Source organism: Oncorhynchus mykiss, chromosome 8, assembly GCF_013265735.2.
Source record: "Oncorhynchus mykiss isolate Arlee chromosome 8, USDA_OmykA_1.1, whole genome shotgun sequence".
In the NCBI taxonomy this organism is placed as follows: domain Eukaryota; kingdom Metazoa; phylum Chordata; class Actinopteri; order Salmoniformes; family Salmonidae; genus Oncorhynchus; species Oncorhynchus mykiss.
The window spans coordinates 38,599,550-38,620,429 of NC_048572.1; the positions used below are offsets into that span (position 1 = coordinate 38,599,550).

The 20,880-nt window shown below is 44.3% G+C and overlaps 1 protein-coding gene across 9 annotated transcripts in view; it reads left to right on the forward strand.

The window, feature by feature from the left end:
* The window catches only part of LOC110530912 (utrophin), a 169,406-nt gene that overhangs the window by 127,357 nt on the left and 21,169 nt on the right, over positions 1–20,880 (forward strand). For 7 of the 9 annotated variants that reach the window (XM_036985449.1, XM_036985446.1, XM_036985441.1 and 4 more), the window contains exons 17-18: positions 11,020–11,058; positions 13,794–13,859. In XM_036985449.1, the coding sequence (XP_036841344.1) occupies positions 11,020–11,058; positions 13,794–13,859 (105 nt within the window). The remainder of the gene's footprint in view (positions 1–11,019; positions 11,059–13,793; positions 13,860–20,880) is intronic. The other 2 variants (XM_036985443.1, XM_036985444.1) reach the window with 1 other exon arrangement.

Consider the following 20,880-nt stretch of genomic DNA (forward strand, 5'->3'; position numbering starts at 1 on the left):
CCCTTCACTGGAACTAACGGGTCTAGCCCGAACTATGAAAAACAGCCCTAGACTATTATTCCTCCTCCACCAAACTTTACACTTGGCACTATGCATTGGGGCAGGTAGCATACACCTGGCATCCGCCAAAATCAGGTTTGTCTGTCGGACTGCCAGATGGTGAAGCGTGATTCATCACTCCAGAGAATGCATTTCCATTGCTCCAGAGTCCAATGGCTGCGAGCTTTACACCACTCCAGCCTATTCTTGGCATTGTGCATTCTGATCTTAGGCTTGTCTGTGTGGCTGCTTGGCCATGAAAACCCATTTCATGAAGCTCCCGACGAACAGTTATTGTGCTGACATTGCATCCAGAGGCAGTTTGGGACTTGGTAGTGAGTGTTGCAACCAAAGCCAGATGGTTTTTACGCGCTTCAGCACTCGGTGGTCCCATTCTGTAAGCTTGTGTGGCCTACCATTTTGCGGCTGAGCCATTGTTGCTCCTAGACACTTCCACTTTACAATAGCAGCACTTAGTTGACCGGGGCAGCTCTAGCATGGCAGAAATCTGAATGATGGCATCCTATGACGGTGCCACATTGAAAGTCACTAAGCTCTTCAGTAAGGCCATTCTACTGCCGATGCTAGTCTATGGAGATTGCATGATTGTGTGCTCGATATTATACACTTGTCAGCAACAGGTGTGGCTGAAAAGGCCGAATCCACTAATTTGAAGGGGTGTCCACATACTTTAGTAAATATAGTGTACCACCTGCAGTGGTGCGTACTTGACAAATGCCTTTAAAAGGTGGAGAAAAGGTCGAAAATCGGGAAGGGATTCTTTAAAATGATGCAAAGAAAATGGTGGCTTGTAGAAATATGACTATTCAAAAAATGATCACACACACTGTTAACTCCCTCCCTGTTCTTCCTTCATTACACGACAAATAGGATTTCTAACAAAGAGACATATGTTAATTTGAAAGACGCATTGGAGCCACCTACCTTGCTGTGTTATGTGTCGTTCACCACCCTTATTTGTGAGAGCTCAGGATAAGGCTTTACACTACATTAACTCTAGCAGTGAGTCTGATGAGTTTAGGAGTTGTGTGGGTTGGAGTTTGAGAGCGTGCATTTGGGGACTCATTTTAAAACACATTAACTCAGACTTTTGTGTGGAGTCAATAACACACAATAACACAGAGATGTACACGTTCTGACAAACACACACACAAACACACACTTCTGTCAACCCGAGCAGAGGCGGCAGTAGCGAGCGCGGGCTAATGAAATTCCTCCTGAACATATGGCAGTGTTTCTGTGTTCCCAGCACCCTCTCTGTCTGTCTGTCAAGCAAGGAAAGGTGTCGGAGTGCACATGTGTTTACCCCACTTATAGAGGAGAGGAGAGGAGAGGGTGATAGAGGATGAGAGGAGAGGGGAGGAAAGAACATTGTTAACAGACATTGTTAACCTTTCTAGGGCAGGCGTTCTGCTAGCGGAACCCCCCTCCACAACATTCCTCTGAAAAGGCAGCGCGCAAAATTCAAAAATAGTTTTTAGAAATATGTAACTTTCACACATTAACAAGTCCAATACAGCAAATGAAAGATAAACATCTTGTTAATCTACCCATCATGTCCGATTTAAAAAATGCTTTACAGCGAAAGCACAACATATAATTATGTCAGGTAATAGCCAAGTCAAAAAAAACTGACATTTTTCCAGCCAAAGAGAGGAGTCACAAAAAGCAGAAATATAGATAAAATGAATCACTAACCTTTGATCTTCATCAAATGACACTCATAGGACATCATGTTACACAATACATGTATGTTTTGTTCGATACTGTGCATATTTACATTGGCGCGTTACCTGCAGTAATGTTTTGATTCCAAAACATCCGGAGAGTTTGCAGAAGTACTCATCATAAACATTGTTTAAGATTAAACTGTTGTTCACAGAATTAAAGATAGACTTCTCCTTAATGCAACTGCTGTGTCAGATTTCAAAAAAACTTTACGAAAAGAGCATAATCTGAGAACGGCGCTCAGAACCCAAAACAGCCAGAGGAATATCCACCATTTTGGAGTCAACAGAAGTTAGAAATTACACCATAAATATTCACTTACCTTTGATGATCTTCATCAGAAGGCACTCCCAGGAGTCCCAGTTCGACAATAAATGACTGATTTGTTCCATAAAGTCCATCATTTATGTCCAAATAGCCACTTGTTGTTAGCGTGTTCAGCCCAGTAATCCATCTTCATGAAGCGCAGGCACTTAGTCCAGACAAAAACTTGAAAAGTTCCGTTACAGTCCTTTAGAAACATGTCAAACGATGTATGGAATTAACATTTAGGATGTTTTTAACATAAAAGATCAATAATGTTCCAACCGGAGAATTCCTATGTCTGAAGAAAAGCACTGGAACGACAGGTAACTCTGTCGGGAGCGCGCGTCATCAGACCAAGGCAATCTGCCAGACCACTGACTCAAAGAGGTCTCATGAGCCCCTCCTTTATAGTAGAATCCTCATTCAAGTTTCTAAAGACGTTCCTAGGAAACTATGCAGTTTTTTTTTTTATGTGTTATTTCTTACATTGGTACCCCAGGTCATCTTAGGTTTCATTACATACAGTCGAGAAGAACTACTGAATATAAGAGCAGCGTCAACTCACCATCAGTACGACCAAGAATATGACATTCGCGAAGCGGATCCTGTGCTCTGCCTTTCACCCAGGACAACGGAATGGATCCCAGCCGGCGACCCAAAAAAACGACTTCGTAAAAGGGGGAAATGAAGCGGTCTTCTGGTCAGACTCCGGAGACGGGCACATCGCGCACCACTCCCTAGCATACTTCTCGCCAATGTCCAGTCTCTTGACAACAAGGTTGATGAAATCCGAGCAAGGGTAGTATTCCAGAGGGACATCAGAGACTGTAACGTTCTTTGCTTCACGGAAACATGGCTCACTGGAGAGACGCTATCGGAGTCGGTGCAGCCAGCTGGTTTCTCCACGCATCGCGCCGACAGAAACAAACATCTTTCTGGTAAGAAGAGGGGCGGGGGCGTATGCTTCATGGTTAATGAGACGTGTTGTGGTCACAACAACATACAGAAACTCAAGTCCTTCTGTTCACCTGATTTAGAATTCCTCACAATCAATCATTATCTACCGAGGGAATTCTCTTAGATTATAATCACAACCGTATATATTCCCCCCAAAGCAGACACATCGATGGCTCTGAACGAACTTTGACTCTTTGCAAACTGGAATCCATATATCCTGAGGCTGCATTCATTGTAGCTGGGGATTTTAACAAGGCTAATCTGAAAACAAGACTCCCTAAATTGTATCAGCATATCGATTACGCAACCAGGGCTGGAAAAACCTTGGATCATTGCTATTCTAACTTCCGCGACGCATATAAGGCCCTGCCCCGCTCTCCTTTCGGAAAAGCTGACCACGACTCCATTTTGTTGATCCCTGCCTACAGACAGAAACTAAAAAGAGAAGCTCCCGCGCTGAGGTCTGACAACGCTGGTCCGACCAATCTGATTCCACACTCCAAGACTGCTTCCATCACGTGGACTGGGATATGTTTCGTATTGCATCAAACAACAACATTGACGAATACGCTGATTCGGTGAGCGAGTTCATTAGAACGTGCGTTGATGATGTCGTTCCCATAGCAACAATTAAAACATTCCCAAACCAGAAACTGTGGATTGATGGCAGAATTCGCGTGAAACTGAAAGCGCGAACCACTGCTTTTAATCAGGGCAAGGTGACCGGAAACATGACCGAATACAAAACAGTGTAGCTATTCCCTCCGCAAGGCAATCAAACAAGCTAAGCGTCAGTATAGAGACAAAGTAGAATCTCAATTCAACGGCTCAGACACAAGAGGTATGTGGCAGGGTCTACAGTCAATCACGGATTACAAATAGAAAACCAGCCGCGTCACGGACCAGGATGTCTTGCTCCCAGGTAGACTAAATAATTTTTTTGCCCGCTTTGAGGATAATACAGTGCCACTGACACGGCCCGCAACCAAAACATGCGGACTCTCCTTCACTGCAGCCGACGTGAGGAAAACGTTTAAACGTGTTAACCCTCGCAAGGCTGCAGGCCCAGACGGAATCCCCAGCCGCGCCCTCAGAGCATGCGCAGACCAGCTGGCTGGTGTGTTTACGGACATATTCAATCAATCCCTATCCCAGTCTGTTGTTTCCACATGCTTCAAGAGGGCCACCATTGTTCCTGTTCCCAAGAAAGCTAAGGTAACTGAGCTAAACGACTACCGCCCCGTAGCACTCACTTCCGTCATCATGAAGTACTTTGAGAGACTAGTCAAGGACCATATCACCTCCACCCTACCTGACACCCTAGACCAGGGGTGTCAAAGTCAAATGGACGGAGGGCCAAATAAAAAAATCAGCTACAAGACGAGGGCCGGACTGTTCGAATGTTCATTGAAAAATTTTTAAATGACGCATATAGTCTAGTGAACCTAATTGAACCTACTGAAAACCTAACAAATATATTACAATATGATCAGATAAATAAAGCAATATTTTCTTATGGCTCTGTCAGTAATCTTTAATTTTCAACAGACACAAAAGACAAATTTCCTTTATATAAATATCCCCATAACATGAACATTAAATGAAAGAAACCGGTATTCAAGGCACCATCAGTAGACTATATTTTCTATTTTAGCAAAAGTGGGCTAAATTTACTTCAAAGAAAAAACAATAATAGCAATTTTCTATCATCCACTCAACTGAAATATTTTTAAAATATAATTGGATTGAAATACAAAAAAATAAAGTGCAAAAATCTATTAATCAAAAACAACACTTTGTTTAAGGAGAAGTAACATGCAGTGAAAACAAATATTAAATTTTAACTTTTAAACTTGAACTGAGTAAAAACTCTAAATATGTGATTGCACAGTAATGTTCACTTGTTTGAGGTTGAGGGTGATACTTGGTGGTGTCCCATCTTTTCCACAAGTTCATCAATGTTCGGGGTAAGGCTCTGAGCTGAAGAAATCCTCAGAATTGAGTGGAGGTGTTCAGCAGTAAGTCGACTTCTGTGTGATGTTTTGTTCAGGTTCATCAAAGAAAACAGTTGTTCACACAGGTATGTGCTGCCAAACATAGACAACGTTTGAGCAGCCTGGATGCGCAGCTGGGGCATTGTGCCGGGGAGGAAACGGGCGAACTCCGCAGCACCCACTGCCGCATATTTTGCCCTCAGTGCATCATTGCATTGGAGGTCAATCAACTCCATTTGGAGGTTTGGTGGTGAGCTTTCCACGTCAACAGCAAATGGGTTACCGAGCAGTTCCAACCTGCTTTTTTGTGCTTCAAAGTCAGCAAATCGGCGTCGAAAGTCAGCGGCAAGCATACCTATTTTATCAGCCAACTGTGTGCTCGGGAACGCACTGGTAGAGAGCTTCTCTTTCATGGTCTGGCAGCTGGGAAAGTGGCTCAAATTTTCTTTCCGCATCTGCGTCTCCCACAGAGTCAGTTTGGTTTTAAATGCCTTCACTGTACTGTACATATCAGAGATGACACGATCCCGACCCTGCAGCTGCAAGTTTATTGCATTCAGATGACTCGTAATGTCACACAGAAAAGCCATTTCACACAGAAACATTTCGTCTCGGAGTTGTGTTGTGTCTTTCCCTTTGCTGTCCAAGAACAGACAAATCTCCTCACGAAGCTCGAAACATCTTTGAAGCACCTTTCCCTGGCTTAGCCATCGCACCTCTGTATGATAAGGCAAATCACCATGCTCCGTTTCTAACTCCGTCAGAAATGCCTTGAACTGGCGGTGATTCAAACCTTTGGCTCTGATAAAGTTAACTGTGCGCGTGATGATGCTCATTACATGCTCCATTTTCAAGGCTTTACCGCACAACGCTTCCTGGTGTATGATACAATGATAAGCTGTCAGCTCACCTGTCGCGTTTTCCTCTTGCATCTTTTCCCGTATCTTCGCCACCAGTCCGCTCCTGTGTCCACACATCGCAGGTGCTCCGTCGGTTGTCAAACCCACGAGTTTTTCCCAAGGCAGCTCCATCTCATTTACACATCTTGACACCTCTTCATACAAATCATGCCCCGTAGTTGTGCCATGCATAGGACGTAAAGCCAAAAACTCCTCTGTCACGCTTAGGTTGGAGTCCACTCCGCGGATGAAAATTGACAACTGGGCAATGTCAGAAATGTCGGTGCTCTCATCCACAGCCAAGGAATATGCAATAAAATCTTTTCCCTTTTTCACAAGCTGCTCTTTTAGATTGATGGACAACTGGTCTACTCTCTCGGCAATGGTGTTTCTGCTCAGACTCACATTTAAAAAGAGTTGCCTTTTTTCTGGGCAAACTTCGTCACAAACTTTAATCATGCAGTTTTTGATGAAATCCCCCTCCGTAAATGGCCGGGCTGATTTAGCGATCTCTTCTGCCAAAATAAAACTGGCCTTGACAGTTGCGTCCGCGTGTGTGTCCGCGTGTTTCGTTTCATAATGTCGTCTCAGATTATACTCTTTCAGTACCGCCACACTTTCTCCACACAGAAGACACACAGGTTTTCCAGCTACCTTCGTGAACATATACTCCGACTCCCACCTTGTTTGAAACCCCCGGTTCTCAGTATACACCTTCCGTTTTGCCATTTTTGATGGGTATCTGAAAGTTAATTTTACTGTGATGCTGACGACTGCTGTGCCAATAAATATTGAAATGAAGCAGCCTACTGCTCGGTGCGTCACCTTTGCATTGTGGGAAATGTAGTATTGGTGCGTGTAAAAGATCTGCGGGCTGCCGGCTTGCTGCGGGCCGGTTCTAATAATAAATCAAGATCATCCCAGGGGCCGTAAAAAACCTTCTTGTGGGCCGGATGTGGCCCGCGGGCCTTGACTCTGACATATGTGCCCTAGACCCTCTCCAATTTGCTTACTGCCCAAATAGGTCCACAGACGATGCAATCTCAACCACACTGCACACTGCCCTAACCCATCTGGACAAGAGGAATACCTATGTGAGAATGCTGTTCATCGACTACAGCTCGGCATTTAACACCATAGTGCCCTCCAAGCTCGTCATCAAGCTCGAGACCCTGGGTCTCGACCCCGCCCTGTGCAACTGGGTACTGGACTTCCTGACGGGCCACCCCCAGGTGGTGAGGGTAGGCAACAACATCTCCACCCCGCTGATCCTCAAATCTGGGGCCCCACAAGGGTGCGTTCTGAGCCCTCTCCTGTACTCCCTGTTCACCCACGACTGCATGGCCACGCACGCCTCCAACTCAATCATCAAGTTTGCGGACGACACAACAGTGTAGGCTTGATTACCAACAATGACGAGACGGCCTACAGGGAGGAGGTGAGGGCCCTCGGAGTGTCGTGTCAGGAAAATAACCTCACACTCAACGTCAACAAAACTAAGGAGATGATCGTGGACTTCAGGAAACAGCAGAGGGAACACCCCCCTATCCACATCGATGGAACAGTAGTGGAGAGGGTAGTAAGTTTTAAGTTCCTCGGCGTACACATCACAGACAAACTGAATTGGTCCACCCACACAGACAGCATCGTGAAGAAGGCGCAGCAGCGCCTCTTCAACCTCAGGAGGCTGAAGAAATGCGGCTTGTCACCAAAAGCACTCACAAACTTCTACAGATGCACAATCGAGAGCATCCTGTCGGGCTGTATCACCGCCTGGTACGGCAACTGCTCCGCCCACAACCGTAAGGCTCTCCAGAGGGTAGTGAGGTCTGCACAACGCATCACCGGGGGCAAACTACCTGCCCTCCAGAACACCTACACCACCCGATGTCACAGGAAGGCCATAAAGATCATCAAGGACAACAACCACCCGAGCCACTGCCTGTTCACCCCGCTATCATCCAGAAGGCGAGGTCAGTACAGGTGCATCAAAGCTGGGACCGAGAGACTGAAAAACAGCTTCTATCTCAAGGCCATCAGACTGTTAAACAGCCACCACTAACATTGAGTGGCTGCTGCCAACACACTGACTCAACTCCAGCCACTTTAATAATGGGAATTGATGGGAAATGATGTAAAATATATCACTAGCCACTTTAAACAATGCTACCTAATGTAATGTTTACATACCCTACATTATTCATCTCATATGTATACGTATATACTGTACTCTATATCATCTACTGCATCTTTATGTAATACATGTATCACTAGCCACTTTAACTATGCCACTTTGTTTACATACTCATCTCATATGTATATACTGCACTCAATACCATCTACTGTATCTAGCCTATGCCGCTCTGTACCATCACTCATTCATATATCTTTATGCACATATTCTTTATCCCTTTACACTTGTGTCTATAAGGTAGTAGTTTTGGAATTGTTAGCTAGATTACTTGTTGGTTATTACTGCATTGCCAGAACTAGTAGCACAAGCATTTCGCTACACTCGCATTAACATCTGCTAACCATGTGTATGTGACAAATAAAATGTGATTTGATTTGATATCGCAATGTGAATTCGGGAGGCCAAGCTTTGAAAGACTACAAACCTCAAATGTCCCACTTCCTGGCTGGATTTTTCTCAGGTTTTCGCCTGCCATATGAGTTATGTTATACTCACAGACATCATTCAAACAGTTTTAGAAACTTCAGAGTGTTTTCTATCCAATACAAATAATAATATGCATATATTAGCATCTGGGACAGAGTAGGAGGCAGTTCACTCTGGACATGCTATTCATCCAAAAGTGAAAATGCTGCCCCCTATCCCAAAAGAGATTTAAGTTAAAAAGTGAGTGTCAGGGCAGCTTGTCCCTCAAGACCTGTTGAGCTGCACTGGCATACAAGTGTGTTTGAAATAATCAGGATTGAATTGGATTCAATACGTGTTTTGGTATTCAGTGAAAAGATAGAATATATAACACAACATCATGCAAACAATACTGATAAGGAAAACCTTTTGCTACAGTATGGAACACTCAACACATGCAACAGTGTGTGTGTGTGTGTGTGTGGGTGTGGGTGTGTGTATGGTGGTGTGCCATGTAGGCTAGTTGTTGTAGAAACTCCAGCAACATCTCTGTATGGTATCACATTTGACACCACAGTATATTCAGGACTCTGCACACACAACATCATGTGATCAAGGCTTTGCATTTGAAAATGCCCTTCCCTCCCCTTCATTTTCAGAGTCAGTGTGGGAGTCTACTGCTGGCTTTGTACATACCAGTCAGTCCCTTTCCATAATACACAAATACACACACACACACACACACACACACACACACACACAATGTATCCCTGATGGTGCCAGGGACATGCTTCAATGCAGAGACAAGTTTTTGTTTAGGTGTGAATTTCAATGAATCTGCAATGTGTTTAAAAATAATTTGAAGAATTGTTTTTACCAGAAAATAGTTATGCCAACAGTTATTCCTTCACATTTTGTCAGAAAGGGGACTATTCTATATCAGGGGTATACATTGAACATGTTTGTGTTTGTCATGTGATCATTGTGAATTTCTAACTTTTTTCTATAGTTGCTGGTTGTTGACAGTGACAATATCATTCCTGTAGATCACGGTGGTTAAAAGTGGTTACTCAGTATAGCCAGGGAGGTTGGCTGTAGTTGCGCTGTCCTTTGGCCTGCTGCCATCCCAGGGAAAAGTGAACTCTTAAGGCCCAGCATAACTGACTCTCCAGGCCCCTTACTCCTGCTGCCTGTTCTGACTGTGCTCTATACAGCAGCAGCACCAACATTAGTCAGAGCTAAACGCTCCAAAGGTCGCCCTCTCTCCTTCCTTCCTCCCTCGCTCTCTTCATCTTTTTCATAAGATGGCACCCATCCAGCCTGTCATGAGAAAAATTGAAGGAGAGAAAACCGTCTCATCACAGCAGTGTGTCTGTCTGGTTTTGAAAAAAATATACTGAAACCCTAGTTGGTGTTGTCCTCTCTAAAAAAAAACGTCCTTATGTCACCAGTTAACGGGGGTGCACAAAGTGCTAGCAGACTGCAGACAGCAGTCCCAAATAACGAAATCTCTCCTTCACTGAGTGATCATGTACAATAGGAGTCTCATTTTGGCAGAGAAGTGACTACAGCTTTCTTTACCAATGTGAGACACACACATCCACGATTCAGCGTTTTGCGTTTGGATGTCTCCACTTTCTTATTGCGAACTATAACACAAGGAATGATCTAACTTTCAGAGCTCACAAGCAATTACCTTAGCATCTCAAACGTCCTTTCCTTCTCTTCCTGTCACATCTATATTTAGCAACTGTTATTTTTCGGTACATTAAATTCATTTTTTTCGGCACTGTGCATTACAAGTTTAGACATTTTGAAGACTACAAATGAAATGTAACTGTAATAAGGGAATGGCACAGATAGGATATGGTATTTTGGTATTTTGATAATCTCGGTAATGCTGGCAAATGTCAAGTAAGCCTAATAATAGCTGCACATTTGTCCTTGCAACAGTGCTGAAATTAAAAGGCATACTTAGCTACTACAGTAAATACAGGCTTGGAGCTGCATAGCCTTGCTTGTAAGTTACTATTCCACTAAAATGATTTAAATAGGAACTCAGTTACAATATCACTTGGAACTTAATAGTTTAATTACTAGAAACCATTGGACCATAGGCTTAAGACGAAAGGGAAGATTTTATTTGGAGCACGCTTTGAGAATAGGATGAACTTGCTCCTAAGGTCAGTGTATTTTCCTCTACAATAGTAAAGGTTAGGATTTGGTGTGGGCAAGCTGATACTAGACCTGTGCCTAAGGGCAACATCTACCTGGTGTGCTGCGTGCTCCTGTTGTCACACACTTCTGGCTGTACCAAGCATTGACCCTCTTATGCTGTTGGTTGGAACCCTACCACCTGTACTCTCCTCCTGTTGTATTTGGTTCTTGAACGTGTTCCTGTTATGTGGTCCTAAATATTGATTTTCTGTGGTGCCTTTCCTCTCCTCCCCTCCCTTCCCGTCCGTTTCTCTTGCAGTCCCGTCACTCTCATCAGCATGTGTCCGGAGCAGTATGAGTGAGTATCTGCATGTGTCCCCCCTCCAGATCAGAATGTTCCCGACATCTAAAATACACCACTCCAACCACCCCCACTCAGCCGTCACACCGCATGTTGCCTGTCTGCCCGATCTACCAAGCAAGCACTTCCTCCTCCTCTTCCTCACAGCATCCTCTTCCTCCTAACATCCTTTCATCCCACTAGCGGTGCAGTAACTCCTGACTGGCTACCTAGATCATCAAAATCTTCTGTTGTTGATTTGTTTGTTTATTTATTATATTCATTGATTTCTCACTGCTGATTTGATTTGATTTTGTTATCAGTCTTTTTGGTTGTGTTATTGTGTCTCATTTTGTACCCATCTCCACCCTTCCATTCCCCCTCTCCAGGCTTTCCCAGTCACCCCAGCTCTCTCATGATGACACTCATTCCAGGATAGAGCAGTACGCTAGCAGTTGGTCGTGTAGAAGTTGATAATATATACAGTGCATTCGGAAAGTATTCAGACCCCTTCATTTTTTACACATTTGGTTATGTTACAGCCTTATTCTAAAATGGATGAAAAACATTTTCCCTCATCAATCTACAAACAAAACCCCATTGTGACAAATGTTTGCAATTTCAAAAAAATGATGATACTCGAAATTGCATTGTTTCCATTGATCATCCTTGAGATGTTTCTACAACTTGATTGGAATCCGTCTGTAGTAAATTAAATTGATTGGACATGATTTGGAAAGGCATACACCTGTCAAAATATTGTCCCACAGTTGACAGTGCATTGTAGAACAAAAACCAAGCCATGAGGTCAAAGTAATTGTCCGTAGAGCGCCAAGACAGGATTGTGTTGAGGCACAGATCTGGGGAAGGGTACCAAAGCATTTCTGCAGCACTGAAGGTCCCGAAGAACACAGTGGAATCCATCATGAATGGAAGAAGTTTGGAACCATCAAGACTCTTCCTAGAGCTTGCTGCCCGGCCAAACTGAGCAATCGGGGGAGAAGGGCCTTGGTCAGGGAGGTAACCAAGATCCCGATGGTCACTCTGACAGAGCTCCAGAGTTCCTCTGTGGAGATGGGAGAACCTTCCAGAAGGACAACCATCTCTGGGGCACTCCACCATGCAGGCCTTTATGGTAGAGTGGCCAGATGGAAGCCACTGCTCAGTAAAAGGCACATGACAGAAAAAAAAATGTGGTCTGATGAAACCAACATTGAGCTCATCATCACGTCTGGAGGAAACCAGGACCCGCTCATCACCTGGCCAATACCATCCCTACTGTGAAGCATTGTGGTGGCACCATCATGTTGTGGGGATGTTTTTCAACGGCAGGGACTGGGAGACTAGTCAGGATCGAGGGAAAGATTAATGGAGCAAAGTACAGAGAGATCCTTGATGAAAACCTGCTCCAAAGCGCTCAGGACCTCAGATTGGGGCGAAGGTTAACCTTCCAACAGGACAACGACCCTTAGCACACAGCCAAGGCAATGCAGAAGTGGCTTCGGGACAAGTCCTTGAATGGCCCAGCTACAGCCCGGACTTGAACCAGATCGAACATCTCTGGAGGGACCTGAAAATTGCTGTGCAGCAACGCTCCCCATCCAACCTGACAGAGCTTGATATGATTGAGAGCTTGAGAGGATCTGCAGAATGGGAGAAACTCCCCAAATACAGGTCTGCCAAGCTTGTATTGTCCTACCCAAGAATACTCAAGGCTGTAATAGCTGCCAAAGGTGCTTCAACAAAGTACTGAGTAAAGGGTCTGAATACTTATGTAAATGTAATATTTCTGTTTTAGTTTAACGTAACAAAATGTGGAAAAAGGGGGTCTCAATTCTTAACGAATGCAATGTATTACCGCCTATGTCGTCAACACTGTTGTCCATTAAATTAGAGACAGTAGGGCTAGCCTCCCTTGCAAATATTATGGTGCCCCCTCAGTTTCAGCCATTCCATATGCTACACCATTGAGAGCATCCTAACTGGTTGCATCACCGCCTGGTATGGCAACTGCTCGGCCTCTGACCACAAGGCACTACAGAAGGTAGTGTGAATGGCCCAGTACATCACTGGGGCCAAGTTTCCTGACATCCAGGACCTCTATACCAGAGGAAGGCCCATAAAATTGCCAAAGAATCCAGCCACCCCAGTCATAGACTGTTCTCTCTGCTACTGCATGGCAAGCTGTACTGGAGCACCAAGTCTAGGTCCAAAAGGCTTCTTAACAGCTTTCATGAACCATTAACCCACAGCTCAATGCACCTCACTGTTACCAGTTAACAAGCTGCCTTGACGCACACACACACACTCACATGTGCAAACGCAAACATACACATACTGTACACGCAGACTCTGTATTAGCATACTAGCCCTATCCCAGTGTTAGCCGTGGGCCAGTGTAGGGCCAGTAATCCACTGTATTCCCCTCCCAACCGCATGGATCTATCACAACAACAACACTCCACCCGTGCCCAATGGGATTGGACCAGTGTGGTTCTGAACCTCTCATCCCAGTCACTGTACTGTAATCCATCTCATGTCATAATTGGATCCCATATTGTAGTGGCTGATCCTCTGGCTGTTGGACTGAACTCTGTCTCAATGTCAGATGTTTGTTGTCCACTCGTTAGGTCACATTTCATCCGGTCACCTAGAATGGTGCACTAGCCAGCAGCAGTTTCTTCTGTACCCAGTAATGCTTCGTAGGCATTGACCCCAAACTTAACGTTCATTAACTCATCTGTGTTTCTCAGACTGGCTCAGATGGAACGCTCCAATGGTTCTCTGCCCACTGACAGCAGCTCAACTACAGGAAGCATGTAAGTAAACATTAGTAACCACAAGTAACCATTAGTAAACATTAGGTTTCTCCGTTACCCTACTGTCCACCTACTTGTCAACCTTGAGGTTAGACTAATGGACTTCATATCTCTGTCATGACTACCTGTGTTATGTTTGGCTCTGTGGACTGTCTCACCCTGCCATAAAATATTGAAGTCTCTCAGTTAATTAATGTGTTAGAGCTTTGAGTGGCATAAAAAAATATATATAACCATTATATATGATTATTATTGTCATTATTTGGTCTATGATAATAATTGAACAAGCAGAGAACAATAGATAGAAAAGAGGATGCGGAGAGGATGGGGGAGAAGGAGGAGAAATGGAGATGGAAAAACAGAGAGGGAGGAGAGGAGTTTGAAAGATAAGGATGAAAAGACTGCGTTAAAGCGAGAAAGATGGTTTGCTTTGATATAGATTAAAATGAATGATCTTGGAGTGGGAAGAGGGTTATGGGAAGAGAGAACTTTCAAGAGAAAAGGCGGGGCGAGAGAGGGAGAGGGGATGACAAAAGATAGAGAGGCGGTAAGCAATACTGAAGCCGCAGATTTGTGTGTGTGTCTGTCTGAGGGAGAGAGAGAAAGAGAGCGAGAGAGCTTGAGAGTGTTAAGACCTAATCCCAACTGAGATTCTTATCGGGGGAATGAGTTCTCTGACGCCCTCTTAGGTCACACACACACACACAGCTCTCTGTACACCCTCTGTCGCTATGATCCTGTGTTTAGAGGGGGGTTAGAATGTGATGATCCCTCAACCTGCTCTGATAAGAGGGAGAAGCCAAGCTGAAGTCTGCAGATACCACTCAGATGATCTGCATGTGTGCACGTGTGCGTTCACTGAAGCACATGTGGGATTTGGAAATGGTTTTCAGTGAGGACACGTTGGCAAAAATCAATCCACACACGAAGGCGCATCAGGCGTGTTTGAGGGAGCGGGAGACAACTGCGTAAGAGAGAAACATAATCAGGAACACGGTGAGCATGATAGACAGATTGGAGAGGGATAAGAGAGTGACAGAAATATGGAAGAAGTGCGAGCCCTGTTGCACTCTATAGCCATGAAATACCTTGAAGGGTGGTCATGGCTCTGTCCAATTTGCATATCGCCCCAAGAGATCAACAAATGACGTAATCAGTATTGCACTCCACTCTGCCCTCACCCACCTGGACAAAAGGAGGGGGGTTAGTACCACTCTAAGCTCAGGACTCTGGGTCTGGGACTCTGGGTCCTGGCGAGGGTAGGTAACAACACATCCACCATGCTGACCATCAACACAGGGGCCCCTCAGGGGTGTGTGTTTGGTCCCCTTCTGTACTCCCTGTTCATCCACGACTGCGTGGCCGCGCACGACTCAAACACCATCATCAAGTTTGCTGACAACACGGCGATGGCAAGACTGATCACCGATAACAATGAAGCAGCCTATATGGAGAAGGTCAGAGACATTGCAGTGTGGTGCCAGGGCAAGAACCACTTCCTCAAAGTCAGAAAGACAAAGCAGCTGAACGTGGACTACAGGAAACGGCAGGGCAAGTAGTGGAGTGGGGCGAGAGCTTTAAGTTCCTCTGTGTCCTTATAACTAATAAATTAACATGGTCCAGACACACCCACACAGTTGGGAAGAGGGCACGTAAGCACCGTAAGGACCTCTACACCAGGTGGTGTCAGAGGAAGGCCCAAAAAATTGTCAAAGACTCCAGCCACCCAAGCCGTAGACTGTTCTCTCTGTTACCGCACAGCAAGTGGTACCGGGGCGCCAAGTCTGAGACCAACAGGATACTAAGCAGGCCATAAGACTGCTAAATAGCTGATCAAATGGCTACCCAGACTACCTGCATTGACCCTTTCTTGCACTGACTCTAGGCACACACACTGGACGCACACACACACATAGCACACGCACACATGCATACTGATGACACACACTCACCAACATTCACACTCACCACATTACACGGCTGCTACTGTCTATTTCCTATCCTGTTACCTAGTCACTTTACCCCTACCTATACAGTATGTACGTAGCTACCTCAATTACCTTGTACCCCTACACATCGACTCGGTACTGGTACTCCCTGTATATAGCCATGTTACTTTAACTCATTATTGTTATTCATTGTGTAATTATCATTATGCCACTAGAGATTTTTTACAATTTTCTTTCGTATCTTCGAATCAAACGTTATTTGTCACATGTGCTGAATACAACAAGTGTAGACTTTACCGTGAAATGCTTACTTACAAGCCCTTAACCAACAACAGTGCAGTTCAAGAAGAGTTAAGAAAATATTTGCAAGTAGACTAAAATAAAAAGTATGAATAAAATGCAACGCAACACAATAAGAGTCAGTGTGCAGGGTAATTTGTACATGTACAGTAGGTGGGTGTGAAGTGACTATGCATTGATAATAAACAGTGAGTAGCAGCAGTGTACAGAAGGAAGAGGGGGGGGAGAGCAATGTAAATTGTCTGGTGCCGATTTTATTAATTGTTCAGCAGTCTTATGGCTTGGGAGTAGAAGCTGTTAAGGGGCCTTTTGGTCCTAGACTTGGCACTCCGGTACCGCTTGCCGTTCGGTAGCAGAGAAAACAGTCTATAACTTGGGTGACTGGAGTCTCTGACACCATCTATTGTATAGGTCCTGGATGGCAGGAAGCTTGGCCCCAGTTATGTACTGGGCCGTTCGCACTACCCTCTGCAGCGCCTTACAGTAAGATACCGAGCAGTTGCCATACCAGGCGGTGATGAAACCGGTCAGGATGCTCTCTATGGTGCAGCTGTAGAACCTTTTGAGGGTCTGGGTACCAATGCCGAAACTTTTCAGTCTCCCGAGGGGGAAAAGGTTTTGTCTTGCCCTCTTCACAACTGTCTTGGTATGTTTGGACCATGATAGTTCGTTGACGATGTGGACACCAAGGAACACGAAACTCTCGACCCGCTCGATGTAATTGGGGGCCTGGTTTTCCTGTTGTCCACAATCAGGTCCTTTGTCTTGCTCACATTGATGGAGAGGTTGTTGTCCTGGCACCACACTGCCAGTTCTCTGACCTCCTCCCTATCGGCCGTCTCGTCATTTCAGTGATAAGCCCTCTTTTTCTTAACTCTGCGTTGTAGGAAAAACACCTGTAAGTAAGCAGTTCACTGTTAGTCTACACCTGTTGTTTTACAAAGCATGTGACAAATACAATTTGATTTTGTGAGTGTTCATTCTCACGTGGGTTTATGTTCCTTTCAGCCCTCTGCCCCCACACCTTCCTCTGTCCGCCTGCCCTCTCTGCTAAAAAACTCAATTTTAAAACAGCTGTGCTCGAGACACCCCAAAGTACTGTTTCACCACAGTAACGGCCTGAACATGCTTTTTGCTCTGATTACACCCTACCTAACAATGTTATCTGCTTCGGATCGATGAGAGGAAAGAGGGAGGAAAAGACGGATGGATAGAGATTTTATTTTTTTACAGGGCCAGACACAAGTGATAGGTGAAGGATGATGATTATGAGGTTGAGGAAGGTTAATGTGATAGCTCCATTAGAAGTAGCAGAGTAAAAACAGCCTCCAGGCTCAAACTACTTATCCTCTCATCAGCTCAGTAAGTACACCCACTGTAAGGATTTTTCTACACCTTTCTGCTCAGGTAATATCCCATTATATAGCTTACTTTCATCATGTTTTGACACTTATTTTCTCAAGTAAATTCTAGGGCTGGGAATTGACAGGGAGCTCACGATACGATATCGTCACCATACTTAGGTGTCGATACGACATGTATTGCTGTTCTCACGATTCTATATGTATTGTGATTCAATACTGTGATTTTACTGCGATTTGATGTTCCAAACATATTGCTCACCCTACGTCTGCTGCAGAGGGACAAGAGAGAGCCACGAGAAAATGAGTTTTGATCAGTCATGGAAATAAAAGTGTTGAAAACAAATTGTCTCCCTATTTAAAAAGAAGCTGGAGAACAGGCTGTAAAAGAAAATACTGAGTTTTGCTGCAGGTACACCAAACTAGCGCAAAAATGTTATTGTGATATTGTCAAAACGATACAATTGGATATGTCGTCAAATTATATCCTGATATGTAAATGTAGATTTTTCTTCCCCATTCACTAGTAGATTTCCCCCTCTACACATTTATAAAAATACATTTTATTGTATTTTTTGAATGGTAATGCTAAATGGCAAAGTGCGTCAGACGTTTTGGGATGAGGATAAAATGTGTCAATGTTCTCCTAATTTTGTTTTAACTCCAAGACTGCGCCCTGTGTCAGTTGTAACAGGCAAATTAGCGATGCTTCCTTGAAAAGGATTAATTGCCTGGAATCTGTGGACAAACGTGTTAACACCCGTAAATCCTGTCTAAGCTGTGTGATGCGTTTGGACGGCGGCCAGGCTTAACACGGAGTTCAGCATGTACTCCGCTAAGGATTCATTCTGATTCCCTTTTATGTCACGCTTTATGATTTCAATAATTTTTTAAAGAGTCATACCTAGGTCTGTTCCACCTACACTTGATCTTTCGAGAGTTCTTCATCTCTCCAACACCACCTGTGTCTTAGAACGCTCAGTTATACACACACACATATACGTCTTTAATTGTGTGTGTGTGTGTTTGTTGTTGTGCTGTGCATTTGTGTCCAGGCAAGCCAGAGAGCTGCTTATTATGTGTTATCTCCAGCCAAGCCTAAGTGTGGTCATTGATGCTGCTGTTAATCACCAAGGTGCCAGGATTCTGCCTGTGCTTCCTCTCTTCTCTGTCTCCTTCTCCCCAGTATTTCAATCCCTCTCTTTCTAACCTTCTCCCTATGTGACTCTTCCTTTTTCTTCATATGTTTCTCTCTCTCTCCCTCTCGCTCTGTCCCTCCCTTTTCTCCCTCCATCAACTCCGCTCTTACACCCATCTGATTTGGCTCTAGTAAAATCAAGCTTTACCTTTGGGCTTAAACCAGGCTTCTCATTCAACTCTGAATTCAATTTACCCACTTTGCATCACAGAGAAAAACTACACAAAAATCCCCTGAAATGAACCATTTGATGACCCCCCCCCCCCTCAAGCCTCCACACAACCGACTCCATAGCACCGTTCCCAGGAGAGTATGGCATGAGAGTTCTCTGCCTAATTTGGTCACTCAGCTTCATTGGGATGCCTGTGATTTGTGAAGTTCTAGGCACAGAGCCCTGAACACACTGTTGCAGTAAAGCTGGCAAAATTCTACCCTACCACTGTAAGGATCGACGCTGGTAGACGAGAAACGGGTACAGGGAGAACATTTAATTAGCAACGGACATGGAACAGGACAGAAACAGTGTCTGGACATAAACACATAACAGCATTAAAGCTGACACCAGGAACAAACGGGGGAGAAGACAGTTATAGAGAGGGTAATCAACAAGGTAATGGAGTCCAGATGAGTCCAATATTGCACAGCTGTAGGTAATGAAGGTGACAGGTGTGCATAATGAATGGCAGCCAGGTGCCCTTCAAGCATGACGGGGATGTGCGCCTGCTGAGCCCAATGAGGCAAGACCTCTAGAGCCAGCTAAGGCGTGGAAACCCAACGAGCTAGCTGAGGCACCCCCGGTTCCATCAGTGACGAAAACTGGACCCGACGTCACCAACCAAAAAAGAAAGGCCTCCCTGATGCTTCGTATAGTGGTGTCAGCGTTCTGTAAGGAACAGCGCTGGAGACGGGAAGCAGGTACAGGGAGAATCTTTTTTTTAAACAACGGACTTGAAACATCTGGGCAGGGGAAGGAGTCCAGGTGAGTCCAGTGAGAGGTAATGCGAGTAATGAAGGTGACAGGTGTGCGTAATGAAGGGCACCCTGGCGCCCTCGAGTGCCAGAAAGGGAGAGCGGGAGAAGGCGTGACAATCACACTGTCCTTCTCTAACCCATACTATACATAACATGATCTCCTATTCTCTCTACATCTTGTATTCTCTTTCTGTCTCGCATTCTCTCTCTCTCTCACACTCTGTTTCTCTGTCTCTCTCTGTCTCTCACAGTGCGGTCAAGGTTTCACCCTGGCCCTATATGAGCATCTTCTCACACAGCTCTCCTTCCCGTTCCATATTCCCTCCCCATATCATAGAGTTGAAGTCGGAAGTTTACATACACTTAGGTTGGAGTCATTAAAACTTGTTTTTCAACCACTCCACAAATGTCTTGTTAACAAACTATAGTTTTGGCAAGTCGATTAGGACATCAACTTTGTGCATGACACGATTAATTTTTCCAACAATTGTTTACAAACAGATTATTTCACTTATAATTCACTGTATCACAATTCCAGTGGGTCAGAAGTTTACATACACTAAGTTGACTGTGCCTTTAAACAGCTTGGAAAATTGCAGAAAATGAAATCATGGCTTTAGAAGCTACTGATAGGCTAATTCACATAATTTGGGTCAATTGGAGGTGTACCTGTGGATGTATTTCAAGGCCTACCTTCAAACTCAGTGTCTCTTTACCTGTTATGGCAAGGAGGTAACTCCACCCCCCCGTTCAGCTGAAAAGGTGGCGCAGGGAATTCAAAAATATTCTTTAGAAATATTTAACTTTCACACATTAACAAGTCCAATACCTCAAATGAAAGATAAACATCTTGTTCATCTACCCATCATGTCAGATTTTAATGTTTTACAGTGAAAACACAACATATATTTATGTTAGACCACCACCAAATCAAAGGAAAAACGCAGTCATTTTTTCCAGCCAAAGATAAAATCACAAAAGCAGGATAAGAGATAAAATGAATCACTAACCTTTAGAAAATCTTCATCAGATGACAGTCATATGACATGTTACACAGTACATTTATGTTTTGTTCGATAATATGCATTTTTATATCCACAAATCTCGGTTTTACATTGACGCCATGTTCAGAAATTCCTCCAAAATATCCGGAGGAATTATAGAAAGCTACGCCAGATAACAGAAATACTCATCACAAACTTTGACTAAAGATACATGTTCTACATATAATTAAAGATACA